Source organism: Mustela lutreola, chromosome 12 (assembly GCF_030435805.1).
Source record: "Mustela lutreola isolate mMusLut2 chromosome 12, mMusLut2.pri, whole genome shotgun sequence".
Classification (NCBI taxonomy): domain Eukaryota; kingdom Metazoa; phylum Chordata; class Mammalia; order Carnivora; family Mustelidae; genus Mustela; species Mustela lutreola.
The window spans coordinates 27,802,970-27,819,802 of NC_081301.1; the positions used below are offsets into that span (position 1 = coordinate 27,802,970).

A 16,833-nucleotide genomic window follows, 5' to 3' on the forward strand; every position below is an offset into this window, starting at 1 on the left:
CTAGTTATTTGAGAAATGCTGTTGGTATGATAGGGATTGCACTGAATCTATAGATTCCTTTGGGTCGTATGGACATTTTAACAAAATTCTTCCAACCCATAAGCATGAAACATACTTCCATTGGTGTGTGTCATCTTCAGGTTTTCATGAAAGCAGACAGATGTGAAATAAAAACCTTTCAACTTTGGAACACAAAGAGTTTAGACAATTTATATATACTTCCCACACCTATGAAAAATAAAGTAGGAAGTAATAGATACAACATGTAAAAGGGGCTGATACTATGATTCTTTGGATTCCTCAGAGGAAAAGTCTCTAGCATGAAATCTTTTCTCATAAAGTTTTACTGTGAGACTTAATTAGACGTACGAATGTATGTCATACCCCTAACAGTAATTTTTCATAATGAATATGGATCAGTGTTTGCTAATCCATAGTGTGGTACATAAGCTAAATACCATGGTCTATTTCACCTTTAAGTTAATCATCTTTGAGATCAAGTCATTTAATAGGTTATGGGCTCCAAAGTATTGCACTTAGCAGTTTACAATCTACTAGAACTAAGATGTGTTCAGTTACTACTATTAGGCAATATTTTTGATGCCTTATGAAAGGAAGATGGGCACAGAGAATGATCCACAGAGGTGGTGTTTTCGGAGTAGAACCTTTAAAGGTGGGTATGCTGTCAATAGGAATGGTATAGAATGACTGTTCCACACTAACAAAAGCATGAGCCAAAACAAAGCAGTAAGCCATGTCCAGGAATGGCAGCTGTTGCAGTTTGGGTGCCATGTGGGGTTCATAACGGCAGTGAGGATAGGCTGAACTCCATAAAGTGGGCGGTTACATAGAATGCCAAACTTGTAAACAGGGTAGTAATGTACACAAGGAACAACATGCAGAAAGGAGCAAAGAGCCTTGAGGTTACCTTTAGAAGATACTTAGGATCATCGAGTAACAGGGCCCATCCTACAAACCACTTAAGAAAAATGGTCTTGGGTAATACCTAAAGCCTTAACCCATCAAAAACTGGTCCTTAACCAGTGGCAAGAAAAGGGGCAGCCACATTATCTCACTAGATTGCTATCAAATGATTAGTGGCATGAGCTTTAGTATTAAACTGTGATCCTTGTTCTCTACAATGGATGTAAATGTATCTCTCCTTGCTCCCACCCATGCAAGGCAAGTTACAAGAGAATCTTGTCTATGCAAGGCAGAATGGGAGTGTTATTTCAGCTCTAGGCACAAACTCAGGAGCATACCTAACTGGCTTGTTATATTATAATGGCTGAGAGTATGGATAGGGTCTTTAGCTGGATACTCTGTGTTTAAATCTTGGCTCCCTTCTCCCACCCCTCACTTTCTAGCTGTGTAACACTGGACAAGTTATTCAAGTTTTATACCTACAGTTGAGAATAAGTATGTAGCTGGAAAGTGAGGTATATTAGATGATGTAGATAGTCTTTCTTGACATTAACAACACAATGCAACAAGTGATCACTTCTTAATAGTTGCCATGTGGCATCTGAAACCCTATCAATAAAGTTATTGTAATCTGCAACATTATAATTGGTCTTGTACCAATGTAGGATTTTGTGGCCTCACACATTTGTCATGGGAAAATACCACTTACTGAGTTATGCAAATCTTTAAAATGTTAACATATTTCATAATATGACAAAAAAAATCCTGCTTGTTTATATAACCATCCACATTATCAGAAAAGTCTTCACTGAGAAGATGTCCAGCTCACAATGACAAATACAAGTTTGGCAAAATTCTAATTTTCGTTTGAAAGCTGTGATTTTATTATTTGCAACAAATTTCAGGTTAATATGACAGGCTCATTTTGCTCATTTTTAAGAAATGTCTACCAAATACCACAGACTTAACCATAGTTTGTCTTGGTCATCTATTTAAGTAAATAAAAATGGTATTCCAGAACAAAAGCAGTTACTTCACACTCCAACTGAAATAACTGCATTTCTGCAAACAACTATGTTTTGGTATGCAGAAGTGCTTTTTACCTACTTGCCATTTTTATCACTCAGATTACAAAAGAGGGAGGAGGAGATTAAAAAAAAATAATTTTTAAACTTCATCAGAGACACCCTTAAGTGAGCCTGCCATTTTTTTTTTAAAGATTTTATTTATTTATTTGATAAAGAGAGATCACATGTAGGCAAAGAGGCAGGCAGAGAGAGGAAGGGAAGGAAGCTCCCCACTGAGCAGAGAGCCCGACACGGGGCTCGATCCCAGGACCCTAGGATCATGACCAGAACCAAAGAGTCTGCCATTAAAACATTCAAATGTGTGGCAGTGAAAATTGCAGTCAGTATTGTGAATACAGTGCACTGCCCCGCCCTGGTTTATGCTAAGGTGACCATAGTTTTACCTACCCTTTATGTAAATATTGACATGGGAGTTCAAGTTCTTTACACATTCTGCACATAATTCTGTCAGCTCTCTACATTGTAAAAATATTTCTCCTATTCTGTACTTTGTCTTTCCATTTTCTTAAGAGCCTTTGAAGATATTTTAAATTTAATTTTATATATGTTTGTTTTATTTATTTATTTATTTATTTATTTGCATTCTAGGAAATCTTTGCCTAACCTAAGGTCACAAAGATTTTCTTCTAGAAGTGTTAAAACTACTGCTTTTAGGTCTATGACTCATCTTTAGTTATCTTTTGTGTATGTTGTAAAGGGCAGTGTTTTTCTGTATAAATATCTAGTGGTCAATACCATCTGTTAAACATGAAAATGGTTTATTATCTTTTATGGATGTCATTAGATTCAGTCTGCTAATATTTTCTGCTCCTATGTTCATGAGGACTACCATACTGTAATTTTGTTTTGTAAGGTCTTTGTCAAGTTTTAAAACCCTGGCCTCATAAAACAAGTTGTAAGTGTTCCCATCCCCCTCCTGTTTTCTGTAAGAATGTTAAGACTGGTGTTACTTCTCCTTGAATGGTGAAATTTACAAGTAAAACCACATGAACCTAAAGTGTTCCTTGTGGGAGAATATTTAATCATTCGAATTGCAATTCTGGTATTGTCTGTTCTTGTCAATTTTGGTTGAGTTTTATGTTTCCAATTTTCCATTTTGTCTTAAGTTGCTGCACTAACGGCATAAAAATCATAATAACTTTAGGTATCCTTTTAATTAAGAGCCATAGTGGTAACTTCTTCCCTTCCTGATATTAGTGACTTGGAATTCCTCTGGTTTACCTGATTGGTCTAATTATAGATAGAATGATTTTATTATTCTTTTGAGAACCAATTATCAGTTTCACTAATTTTTTTCTCCACTGTTTATCAGTCCTATATCTGCTGACTTCTCTACCTTTCTATTTAGTCTGGGTTTACCTTGTTCTTATTTACCTAGAATACAGATTAAGATAGAACCTTAGACCATTGAATTTGTACTTTTTCTAAATCTCATTTTTAAATTTTTAACAATTAAAAAAATTCCTGGCCATAACAGAACAAACTAGAAATCAGTAAGAAAATACTACCTGGAGGGGCGCCTGGGTGGCTCAGTGGGTTAAGCCGCTGCCTTCGGCTCAAGTCATGATCTCAGGGTCCTGGGATCGAGCCCCACATCGGGTTCTCTGCTCAGCAGGGAGCCTGCTTCCCCCCCTCTCTCTGCCTGCCTCTCTGCCTACTTGTGATCTATCGAATAAATAAAATCTTTAAAAAAAAAAAAAAAAGAAAATACTACCTGGAAAATCTCCAACTATCTGGAAATTAAATACATTCCAAAAGAATCCAACAAAAATCCAAAAAAAATTAAAAAAACAACATGAAAATGCAACATATCAAAATCTGTGAGATGAAGCTAAATGGTATTACTTGCTAGAAAAAAAAAAAAGGTCTCAAATCCATAATCTAAACTTCTACCATAAAATTAGAAAAGAGCAAAGTAAGCAAAAAGAAAAAAAAATTAAAGAATTGAAAACTGAAAGACAATAAAATCAACAAACTTCAGCAAGACCGATAAAGAGGAAAAAAAGAACAAATTACCACTTCAGAGTTTGAAGACATCAAAATGATCATGAGGAAATACCATGACCTCTCCACACAAATTACAAATTTGACAATTTAGATGCAACAATTCAACAAAAAACACAAAGTATCACAAGTCACCTGTTATAGGTAAGTAGACCCATAACTATTAAAGCAATTGTACTTACTTTATATTCTCCTCATCCCACCCCCCATTCTCTAGGCCTAGTTTCACAGGAAAATTCTAATATTTAAAGAATTGAGACAAATTCTATATAGTTCTACAGGAAAATGGAAGGAGGGACATTTCCCAATTCATTTTATTTTTTTTAATATTTTTTTATTTGACAGACAGATCACAAGTAGGCACGCACAGAGAGAGGCAGAGAGAAAGAGGGGAAAGCAGGCTCCCCAATGGACAGAGAGCCTGATGCGGGGCTTGATCCCAGGATCCTGGGATCATGACCTTAGCTGAAGGCAGAGGCTTTAACCCACTGAGCCACCCAGGTGCCCCTCCCAATTCATTTTATAAAAATAGTATTACCCTAAAACAGAACAAAGCCAGTAGGAAAACAAACAAAATTACCAAAAACCTTCATGAACATACACAAAAATCATGACCAAACTCTTAGGAAACAGAATCCTATAATAAAGCCATACCCTAGAGATATTTTGGGTTCTGTTCCATATGGCCATAATAAAGCATGTTATCACAAAGCAAAATTTTGGGTTTCCCAGTGCACATAAAATTTATAATAGTCTATTAAGTGTGTGACAGCATGTCTAAAAGTACATACCTTAAATACTTTATTGCTAAAAAATGCTAACCATCATCTGAGCTTTCAGTGAGTTGTAATCTTGTTCATGGATCACCATAACAAATATAATAATGAAAAAATTTGAAATTATTGTGGAATTCCCAAACTGACAGACTCACACGTAACAAATGCTATTGGAAAAATGGTGCTGGGAGATTTCCTTGCAGCACGGGTGCCACAAACCTTCAATTTGTATAAAAAAACAAAAACCATGCAGTTACCCCTGAATCATAAAACAAGGTATACCTGTACATAAAAAGAATTATAGACCATGGCCAAATGGGGTTTAATCTAGGAATACCAGATTAAATAGGTGTAATATTAAAAAATTAAGTAATATAATTCATAACACATAAAGTTACATGATCATATCATCAATGCAAAAAAAAAGCAATGAAAATGCAATAACCCATCCATGACAAAACTGATCAAACTAGGAATAGATGGAAAAGTCTTTACCTTGATAAAGAATATAAACCAAAAACCTATAGACAGAATGATTTCCTCCAAATTCTACAGAAAAGGCAAATATGCCAGCTCTCATTATTACTCTTAAACAACATCAGGCTGGAACTTCAAGACAGTGCAGTTAAGAAAAGTAAATAAAATGCACACAAATCAAAAAGGAAGAAAACTCGCCCCAAATTGCAGGTGACATGATTGTGGAAGCAGATGGGCTATTTGATTACTTCACTGTATTGGAAGAGGGAATCTCGAGTTTTTGCTTTTGCTGTTGTAGTGTACCTGAAATGCCCAAACAAACCAAACAAAAAAAGAAATCCTTTTTAAATGTTTGACATTCTTCCTAAAATAATATTCTCACATCGTGCATACTGCTCATCCAGGTATGTCTTAACTTTATTATGTACGATAAACACCAATGTTCAAACTATCAGTAGGGTAAATACTGTATATTCTGGAGACCAGCTGCCAAGACTGGTATCGTGGCTCCGCTTTGAACTAACTGTACTGCCACTGGGGACAAGTTTCTTAATTTCTCTGCTCAATTCAATTTCCTCAATTATATAATGCTGATCAACAGTACTTACCTAAAATGTGAAAACATGTGCAAATGAGAATAGCATCCGATATATAAAAGAGCACAGTAAATGTTAGTTACTCCTATTATTGAGGATGTGAGAAATACATGTCTCCGGTTCCCCTTCATGTCTTCTAATCAAAGAATATGAACAACATAACACAAAAATTCAATGTTTGAGGAATTTCATCCAAGAGCAAGATTACATATGACAAAAATTAGGGAAGCAAGCAAACAAACTTTGTAGTAAAGAAAATTAGTTCATATGGCAAAATATTCAACCTCACAAGTTATTTATAAAGTCGTAGTTAAAACAGCAATGAAATACCATTTTGTAACTAGGAAATCAGAAATACTAAACTAATAGCTAGTGCTGATTAGGCTGTGGTCAACAGGTACGTAACCTTGCTGCAAGTGTGAAGTGACAGAAATGTCCTGGCAGACAGTCTGTAATACATTGGAGAGTAAATTAAAAAAAAAAAAACTCCTGTCTCTTACATGTGGTATTAGACTTCCTATAATTCAGCATTTATAGCTTTGTCTCCCTCTCCTCCTACAGCGGACAAGAACTAATTCCAGATTCAATCCTTTCTTATGTTTCCCATTATATCGGTTACCTGGATATTATCTGACATGAGAGGGAAGGATGAGAAATGTTAAAGCCAAGGCCAAGAATTAAAAGCATATATAGGTGAAGGATAGCCAGAGGAACTAAGACTCAAGTATCAAGAAAGATGTGAGGCAAAATAACATACTCAAGATCAGACTAGATCATATGAGAGCTTTGAAGAGTCAAAGTTTAGAGACACTATTCTGGTGATGTACCTAGAGATAACAGGAACTATGTACAGTAATCTTACGGTGACTGGCAGTGCTTCTTTTGAGTTCTTAAAGGAAATTCAACCTTTTGAACTAGAAAGCAGAAGACACTAAGACATAATCAACAAATTTTGAGTTCTTTTGGTAAAACAGATGGATCTATTTATAAATGTATCAGAATGAAGGAAAAATAAATACATTCTCATTCACCAATAGATTGTTATTGATTGGACTTTGAAAACATGAGGAGATTTCAGATAAAGGTGGAGGGCAGCATGCAAAAGACCTTCTCCCAGGCTTCTATTAAAAAGTGGTAAAGGCTTTAAAAACTTAAGATTGCACATACTAGTTACTAAGCATATAGACACATGATAACCAAACATCGCTAAGTCTAAATCACTGAGTCTAAATCAGGGCTCTGGCATTGTACCTTCAAAGAGCCACAAACAGCTCGTGCATGCCTAATAGCTTCTTTTATGTTCCCTCTGTTGGTCCAGATACTTGCTTTTATAAGTCTTCCTCCCCTAAATGACTTTCTTAACAACAGAAAACACACTAATATTACCGTAGGAATTAACTAATTAAAAGCTGACTATCAGCTATATTTATCCTCTAATTTCATCTGTTGCTTTGTATTTTTGATTTTGCAAACAGAATTTATCACCAACCAGGTTATCTCAGGCTCCCATATATATATATATATATATATATATATATATATATATATATATATATATATAAAATTCTGTAATAAAAAAGCATTTGAGGACATGCATAAAATCACAATCACCAGTAATTGGACGACAGTTAAACTAATTGAGAGGAATCTACGTATTTATAAGTGATTACATAAAGGAAGAGAAAATATAGGTTAAGTAACGACATTACATTTTTACATAAATAAGTAAAGCCCAAGTTCTTTATATTTAAACTACAGGTCAAGGTGAAGGAGTAAATTTGTTCTTTTAACTTCCAGATGTGATCATTTGGGTCCTTTTGCCTTGGATGTGGTTTCCTTTGGAATCTTTCCATTTTGACATTGAGTAAATCTGGTTACTGTAGAAACACCATCCACAAACTTGGTTTTGAAAAGGACATTTGCATTGTTGAACATACCCTCCTTTAGTGACACCACAATGAACTTAAGGGAAAAAGGGGGAAAAAAAAGCATGAAAGATACTTTTTGTAATGTGAAGAAATGCACTCCTATTTTTATTCTGGGGTTAAGAACTTTCTGGATATATTCTGATTTTGTTATTTCTTTCAAAGCTTAGCTCGAAGCAAATGCACCATCCTCAACTGCAAGTGAAAACTAGTTCTAATACTGGGCACCTAGATGAATTCTAGCTTTCTATATTTGAGTTTTAAGAGTCTCTTAATTTGACTTTGAGTGCTTCAATACCCAGGTTTACTACTTCCTACTGGTGACTGCTGGTTGCTATCCTCTGCAGCTGGCCATCACTGTTTTGTTGCTAACTCTAAATGCCCTGGTGAAATATCTTTCTCTGTGATATTTTAAGAATATCAAAGAAGGCTACAAGTTCCTACAAGCACTACCACTAGCTCAAATGGAATATTTACAAAATTAAGAAAAGGTACCATGTACTGTTACCTGCTAAAGAGACTACCATAATACTCTAGTCTGTGGTAACTATGATAAGTGAAGCCCCCCGAGTTGTATGCTGCACTATCTGTATAACCATATGTGGCAGCCCCAGTGCCCGCAGCAACAGTTCTATAAAAACAAACTATTCCTAAAGGGGCTTTTCTCTTTCATCGGGAAAAATAAGGAGTACTCCCATCAAGTACCACATGATTTTCTGATTTCCTAAAACAGTCTTGCTTTGATTGTGTATCCTAGGACAGTTAGCTAGAGAAAATAATATTACCCATCAATTAATTCCAAATTATGAAAAACTTAGATTCTCCCTCATGGTACAGTCAACAATGGTAATGCCTGGCTCCCTCTTTAGTAGGAAACCAAACCTTTTTTTCCTTCAATATCCACTTGAATGGAAGTATATGTAAATATTCAATATATATTTAAAGAGATACACAATACTTTAATATTTCCCAACCTTCAATATCTTAGTGTTGGCCATTACTAAAGAATAGCTTTAGAAGAACAAATACTAAAACTGTTGACAGAGACATTTTTTCTGGTTCTTACCTGAGAATGTGTGAAGTGAGTACGCAGCATCTGTCCAATATTCTGGGTGTGAGAAAGATCCAAGGCTGCATCCACCTCATCCAGGATATAAATTGGAGCAGGTTTGAAGAGAAGCATGGACAATATTAATGACAAAGCTACTAACGACCTGCACAAAAAAGACCAAAAGAGAAGTTATCAAAACGTGACTCTACCACTCTTTACCAAAACACTGAAGCAAATCTGCTATCCTCTTATGGAATAGTGCAGGCTTAACTGAAGTTTCAAATGTCAACACTTACGTTTTTAAACTGGTTCTTTATTTTTGCTTTTCCTTTCTTCAAAGAGTTTTATTTTGAACAGGTTTATATTCTTTCCAATCAAAGAATCGGGACAAATGGCACTTCTCCTTAAGAAAAGATGGTAAGTATTTTCTTTCCTTCCCCAATTGCTATTAGATGCCTAGGTAGCAGGGGAGTGAGGGCTATATACTAACTGGTTAAGACAACAGCTATTGTCTTGCTCAAACTGCAACAGGTTTAGGTGCCTCTTTCAAACTTTCACTATGCAAGCAGTTAGGAGTATACATATACACACATGCACACACCAATATCCATTTTTTATTGGCACCATATAAGAGTAAGTTGTATAGATTATGGCCCGTTACTTCCCAGAGTCAGAAGTTCAAACAATTACTATGTGATGCTTAATTTTGTATGTCAGCTTAGCTGGATCACGAAGTACTCAAATATTTGATTAAACTTCATTTCTCGGTTTGTCTGTGAGGGTATTTCTGGGTGAAATCTGTATCTGAACTGGAATACCCAGTAAAGCAGTTTACCCTCTCCCATGTGGGTAGACACCATACTTCCTACCAAAGGACTCAATAGTAAGAAAGGCAGAGGAAAGAATTTGTTCTTTCCTGCCTCATTACTTGAGCTGGGACACGGATATTCAGCCTCAGTGCTCCTGGTTCTCAGGCCTTCACACCCAGACTGAATTACACCACTGGCCCTCCTGGGTTTCCAGCGTGCAGACAATAAATTGTGGGACTTTTTAGCCTCCACAGTAAGATGAGCCAATTCCTCATTTATAAAGAATCTCTTCATACACATACACACCCTACTGGTTCTGTTTCTCCGGAAAACCCTAATAATACAACTTACTTAAAATTTGTAGTTAGCCAGATTCTATAGGTCCTCTTCAGCTCTCTTCTAGCTAACCATCCCCTGTAACTGTCCCTGGTTTTGTTCTAATCTGGCACGAAGAATCATAATTCTTATATATTTTTTTCTTTAAAAAAAAAAAAAAAGGTTTTCTCGATGTTTAAGGTGAAACCAAAATTTCTAGCAAAGGCAATGAATGAAACAGTGCAATAAAAAATAGTGAGACTGACATCTACCACCATAGAGGGGAGCTGAGGTCATTCAACCAACCTAAAAATTATTTTTCCTTGGCTTTCTCTGTGCCAAATGCTTAAGACCCTGAGTTTCCTTTCAACTTATCTTTCAGGAAAAACAAAACAAAACAAAACAACTCACCAAGAGTTAAACTACTGTGCTGGATATACATCTAAAATAATGGTATATATGTAGAAATAATTTCACATCATCTTAATTATGGAAATAGTTTTCAGGACCCAATAAAATAAGCATACATTTTAGGTGTTCCTCTAAACATTTTCTAGGACATCAGCAAAGAAAAAAAAAGTTAGATACTGGGATCTGAACTACGGAATTCAATTTTAATAGTCACCAGAAGGTGTTTTATGCTGTTAAAATATTTAAATCAAGGGACCACTATTCTAATCATAAAAATGACAAAGGTTTTCACAAGAAAAATGAACAGGTCTTAGTATTTTCTACATACATTAAGAGTTACATGATGGTATTATAGGGCACGTGAGAACAATTTAAGGACTAGAATTGCACATCCTCAAGGGAAAAAATACAAAGTAACTAACCATCTTTAATTATGTGAATACCCACAATTTCTCTTTCAGGAGGTTTTAATTATTTGGCTCTCTGCAGCAGGTGATGAGTTAGGCCACATGACCTAAGTTTCTCTTTAGTATGCTCATTGTCTGACTCACTGTGCAAGGCTTGGAAAAACTTCCCTGAAGCCTAGAACATGCTATTTTCAACACTATTCATTCCTTTCTGTAGATCCAAGTTTTCTTCTGGTATTCTTTTCCTTTCACCTGAAAACTTTACTTTGCACAGTTCTGCTGGGATCAAACTCCTCCAGCTTTTGTTTTTCTGAAAAAAATATATTGACTTCAATTTGAAGAATATTTTGATCAGACAGAATTCTTGGTTGACATGTTTCTCTTTTAGCACTTTCTAGATGTTGTTCCGAATTTCTGGCTTGCATAATTTTTGACAATAAGCCTGAAGTTATTTTTATCTTTATTCCTTGCCATGTAATATGTCTCTTTGTCTCTGGCTGTTTTAAGATTTTTCGAATCACTGGCATATAAAAACCACAATTTCATATAACATACTCTGCTATATTATTGTATGTGTGTGGAGGAGGGGAGGGGGCAGGGGATGTGTTAATCCTATTAAGGATTCACAGAAATGAAGATTGTGGGTTTATATAGCTCATCAAATTGGGAAATTCTGGGCTAACTATTTCAAGTATTTTTCTGTTTTGCCTCTTCCTCTGTTTTTGGAGCTCCAAATACATGTATGTTAGTTGGCTTGATGGTCAGTGAAGCTCTATTTTTAGAGTTTTCTGTTTCTCACTTTAGCTTTAATAGTTTTTATTTTCTCTGTCTTCAAAGTCATTTAGGTTTCTTTTACACTGTCTAATCTGGTGAACTTTGACTTTGGGGCGTATTTTTTATCTCCAGAAATTCTAATAGGTTCTTTTTTCCCTGTAATTCTTGGAAATAAGTAACATAATTCTGTAACTTCCTTGTCTTCTATTTTTATCACCTGTCATTTCCAGGTCTCTTTCCATTGAATACTTTTTCTTTAGGCTATGAGCCACATTTTCTTGATTTCTGTCCAGTACTTTTTATCAGATGCCAGATACTGTGTTATGTTAGTCTCAAGGACATGAGGATCAGCTTGCTTTCTTCAAGGTATGTGATGCACTCTGCTGTGTGCAGTGTTCCTTTCACCTCAGGGACAGTTCAGACTGAATGCTAAGTTGGGGCCTCCCAAAATTCTGTTTCTTTAATTTAGTGAGACCACTTTAGTGAGGCTTTGTGTGCACTTGCAAACCAGAAACTTCTCCTACAGAGAAAGCTGGGATGAACACTAAGCTCAGCACTTTGTTTCACTGCACTCAGGTGTCATTTCCCAAAATCTAAAAACAACTGTTTTTCATATATTTTATCTAGTTTTCTAATCACTTATCCTTATTTCTCCTTAGTTGCCTACTATCTTAAAGGCTTATCTATTTCAGAGAGAGCATGCGCATGCACACAAGCAGGGGAAGAGGGAGAGAATCTTAAGCAGACTTCCCACTGAGCATGGAGCCCAACTCGAGGCTCAATCCCATGACCCCGAGATCGTGACCTGAGCCGACGCTCAACCAACGGAGACATCCAGGTGCCCCGTTGCCTACTATATTTATCAAAAGGTCTTAAAAACAAATAAGCAAACAAACAAAAAACCTGCATTCTTACAAATTAAGTTCTTAAATCCTACATGTAAAGATTATCAACCATTTTTCAATTTTGTTTAGCTTAACTCTGAGCGGATGGATTATAATAAAGTAAGAGGAATGAGAAATTGTAATACTGCAAAGGGATTACTCACCTCTGACCACCACTAAGTTCCGTTAGATTTTCTTTCCAAGTATTTCCTAAAGCAACCTTGAACTCCAGACCATCCAATACAGTTTGCCCCTCTGGTGGTGCAAGCATAGCATTAGCACCAGGCAAAAGAGTAGAAAAAATAGATCCAAAGTCCTTGTTCACCTGGATTTAAAAAACAACAACCAAAAAAAAGATTATTCTTGGAAAGCCTTCTATAATATTTTAATCAAATGTTGGTAAGTGGATCTTCAATCTATATCTGTTACTAACTCAGGTTTTGACAGGTTATGACAAATCTGGCCCTGCCCATTCATTTATATATTGTCTATGGCTGTTAGCACTAAAATAGTAGTCTAGTAATTACAGCAGAGACTATATGGCTCACAAAGCCAGAAATATTTATTACCTGCCCCTTTACAGAAAAAACTTACTAAACTCTGCTCTAACTTCCAATGGGAACTAAAGGCTATACTTCTAACTGTACCCTGAAATTCTGACTTTTGTAAGCTGTATTATAGGAATCTTTAGAGACACACAACTATATGATAGGAGACTCAAGCTGCAATTGGGAGAGGCAGAAATAAAAAATGCTTTTTGGCATTAACACGTTTTCTTATAAATAAAACTTGTTTCAGTTAACCTTAAAAAATCTAAGATCAAGGCGAAGTTTAGGAAAAAAAGAGGCATGAAATTAAACCACCAGATCTGGTCAAGGTGTCAAATGGTCCTGTTCTGTAGGCTTCTTCCAGCCAAAGAAGTTGTCAAAAGACAGGAACAGGACTGGACCCCAATAGAAAAAGGCTAAAGAAGCTGTTTGACTTATCTCCATCAAGCCACAGTAAATTACCTAGAGATTTAGGGTCAATATTTAATCGTAACTGGGTAATTTTTGTGCATACACATTTGATCAATGATTTAAGAATTTGGTCATTTGTCTTTGAATATACAACTAATAATCTTAGAATTCAGCAAATTTGAATGTGTGCATACACAGGCACAAACCCATGAAAATCTGACCATCATATTCTCTAGAGAAATCTTCAAATTCAAGTGCATGAATATTTGTGCTAATGAAGAGATCTAGATATATAAAATCAGAATATACAGATTTATTAAGGAATATAGTTTTAAGAGCAATTGCATACATGCTGAGTAACATCCTACACCAAGTTAATAGGTTGTAGTTTTATCTGGGGTAGATTTCTAAAGTTAGGTGAGGTTCATCACAATGGAGAGGACCACTGTCTTTCTTGGGATGATAAAGACAGCAAAGTACTTATAAATACCTTTGGTTCTTTTTCTTTAATTTTTTGGCCAGGCAATAGAAAAGCACTAAACAGAGGATTAAAACAGTGGACTAGTACTAAACCCTGAACATGACTATGGATCCCATGGGCAAATTCCTCCAAAGGGTAAGAGAAACATATCAGTTAATGGGCAGAAATGAATACAACCCTATACAAGACAAAACAATGCACTACATTCATTGACAGATATAAGGGTGAAATGTGATCAAATTCTGAAAATCCAATATGGTTAAGAAGGAAACAGAAAAATAAACATAGCCAATGCTATAACTACTCTGGCTTTCTGAATCCAGTGTGCTAGAAGCCAGAAGGAAATATAAAATGCTGATAATAATACTACTTACCTCAATAGGTTATTGTGAGGATTAAATGAGAAAATATGAGAATAATACTGGACATATAATAAGCACTCAATAAATTTTCCTGCTTTGAGAGAACCTTGGAAATTGGGGGAACATCAATTTAAAGGATAAATTTGTATTTGTACTAAATCCAGGAACCATGGGGAAAAAAACAAGAGACAAAACCTTTCAGATCCAGTGTTAAATCCACATTTATACAAGAATAATGGGACCAACTTTTTGCATGCATTTTAAAAAAGCAACCACCAAAGGGAGATGGAACACGGAAAATAAGTTATAAAGTAGTAAAAACAAGGTGACTGAAAAGGATAATTGTGCTGCCATTACTGAAAATGAAGTTTTCAGAATTCTGATAATTACAGAATTAAAAAAGCAAAAAAGCAAGATGTGCAATTAAATCCTAGAGGCACGGAATTGTTAAAGTACCAAAATGCACAGTAACTATGTTTACAGTGTCTTGGCTGAGTCTTTTGCTACGATAGATACAGGAAAACGTCCACTAAGAGGCTAAGGAATTATCCTAAAGGAGACAAATACATGCAGCCAGGGAAGCAGAAATAATAGTCTAGAATCTTGAAATCTGCCAAAGTTGTCATAATACAAAATAAAAAAGGTACTTGGGATTTTGCTGAATGTCAGTCCAGTGAAAGAATTCTAAACTTCCTTGCTTACTGCCCAATTTTTTAAGGGCAACAAGGGCGACAGCAGTTAGAAACTAAAGGCAATTTTAACTTTGATTCTATTTTAGGAAAAGAGAATTCCAGTTTTTCCACCTTGGGCTATATGATCTTAGGCTATTTCAACTTCCTAAGCTTTAATTTTTTTCATCTGTAAAACATGGATGGTTAACTATCAGTTATAGGATTATTAACATACAAAATGCTTTGCTAAAGATGTATAGGATGCATAATTACAAATTCTGAAATGTAAATGATTATGTAAATTCTGAAATGAAATAATTAATAACTTGTAATTGGTAATTAATAACTTGTAATTGAATATGTCTTGTTAGAGAAATGTTCGAGAAGGAGTATTTGACTTCTGTCAGCCTGGGCAAGAGAAACCAAGAAAGTTAGAACCAAAGGGGGCCGTCCTTGGGAAGTGCTTTCCAACAAATAGAGCTTTCCCAGGGCAAAACTGAAACTGCTTCCAGCTTCAAGCAGTGGGATATGGCAGATATTAGACAGAATCTAAGGTTTCAGACAAATGGTATCTCCTTTGACAGTAACATAGACATGGAAACAAGGTTAAGAATGAAAAAAGAAATCTAGAAAGTTAGAAATTTAACCTAGGAACCAGAGAAGTAGACTGTCAGAGTAAGAGTATGATGGAGGGACATAAACTTACCTTTGCAAATTGGTACCAGTCAAGTCCAAAAGGACAGATGGATTTAAAAGTCTAGAAGGTTCTAACTAATGCATGAGTGTGTACCTCATTCAAACATAAATCAGCCATTTTAAATTAAATATTAAATATTTTTTAAATATCTCCATGTATAAACCTGACAATATTCTTCATCCTTGCCTCATATAAAATAAATGATAATATTTTTTGTTCAAATACCTTTTGCCAAGCAATATTTAGGGCTTGGTTTTTCTTCTGGTCAAGGTCTTCTATAGTTGCAAGGATTTTGGATTTGTCATTTTCTACGATTCTCTTCTTCTTCATCAAGTCATTATACTAGTAAGATAAAAAGCATACTTAAAGGAAAAGTATAAAATTTTCTTTACATTCCAGAATTCAGTCAGGAAAAGAGGTTTCATTTTTATATATTAATATATACTCCTGTTTACCGGAAAAATAAACTGTATTAAGAGTCATAACGTAAACCAAATCATGAAGAAAGTAATAAATACATCACCTATAGGTAAAATTTAGTTGCTATTATTGAGAATTTATAGGACAAGCTATTTTGATTCTTCTAATACTTCCACCAGATCTTTCTAGCAGCCAAGGTAAAAAAGGAAGTGTGTCATATGTATAAACTCAAAAGTAGCCCGGGCATGCTTTCCTCTTAAGGTCAGTCTAAGCAGTGATATGTAAGTTCAATTCCTCATCATGATATAGGAGTCCTACATGATTCAGCCCTATCTCTGACTTTTTGGAATCCCACTCCTCGCCCTGATCCAGCCCTGATCCTGGTCTTTTTTTCAGTTCCTTGAACATAATAAGCTCATTACAGCCTTCTAGCCCCTGCATTGTTCTCTCTTCCCAGAATGCTCTTTCTCTGTATCTGACATAATTGGTGCCTCAAATTTCAGCTCAAACATCGCATCTTCAGAGTGGTCTTTTCCTGGTTAATGTGGTAACTCACAACAAAATTAAAAAAAAAAAAATAATTGAGGGAGGCTGCAGAAGGATAATTACACCTTGAGTAGCAGCAGAACTTTCTACAAGTCTTAACTCATTTCTCCTCAAAGCCTAAAAGGAGGCTCCAAATTCTTCCTTGAAACTTCCAGTCAGTCCTGCTCGCTCCCTTGCTTTCTCTCTGCTTTATGCCCAAGCTCCTAAAACCTCTCTACAATTTTCTCTTATTCCTTGTATAACTCCATGTAGTTTC

At 35.5% G+C, this 16,833-nt stretch overlaps 1 protein-coding gene across 3 annotated transcripts in view; it reads right to left on the reverse strand.

Moving 5' to 3' along the window:
- Positions 1-4,302: 4,302 nt before the first annotated feature.
- SMC2 (structural maintenance of chromosomes 2) overlaps positions 4,303-16,833 on the reverse strand; it is a 61,354-nt gene continuing 48,823 nt past the window's right edge. For all 3 annotated transcript variants that reach the window (XM_059142206.1, XM_059142205.1, XM_059142208.1), the window contains 4 exons: positions 15,837-15,953; positions 12,606-12,766; positions 8,857-9,004; positions 4,303-7,827 (listed from right to left, as the gene is read on the reverse strand). In XM_059142206.1, the coding sequence (XP_058998189.1) occupies positions 7,669-7,827; positions 8,857-9,004; positions 12,606-12,766; positions 15,837-15,953 (585 nt within the window). In that variant the 3' untranslated portion in view covers positions 4,303-7,668. The remainder of the gene's footprint in view (positions 7,828-8,856; positions 9,005-12,605; positions 12,767-15,836; positions 15,954-16,833) is intronic.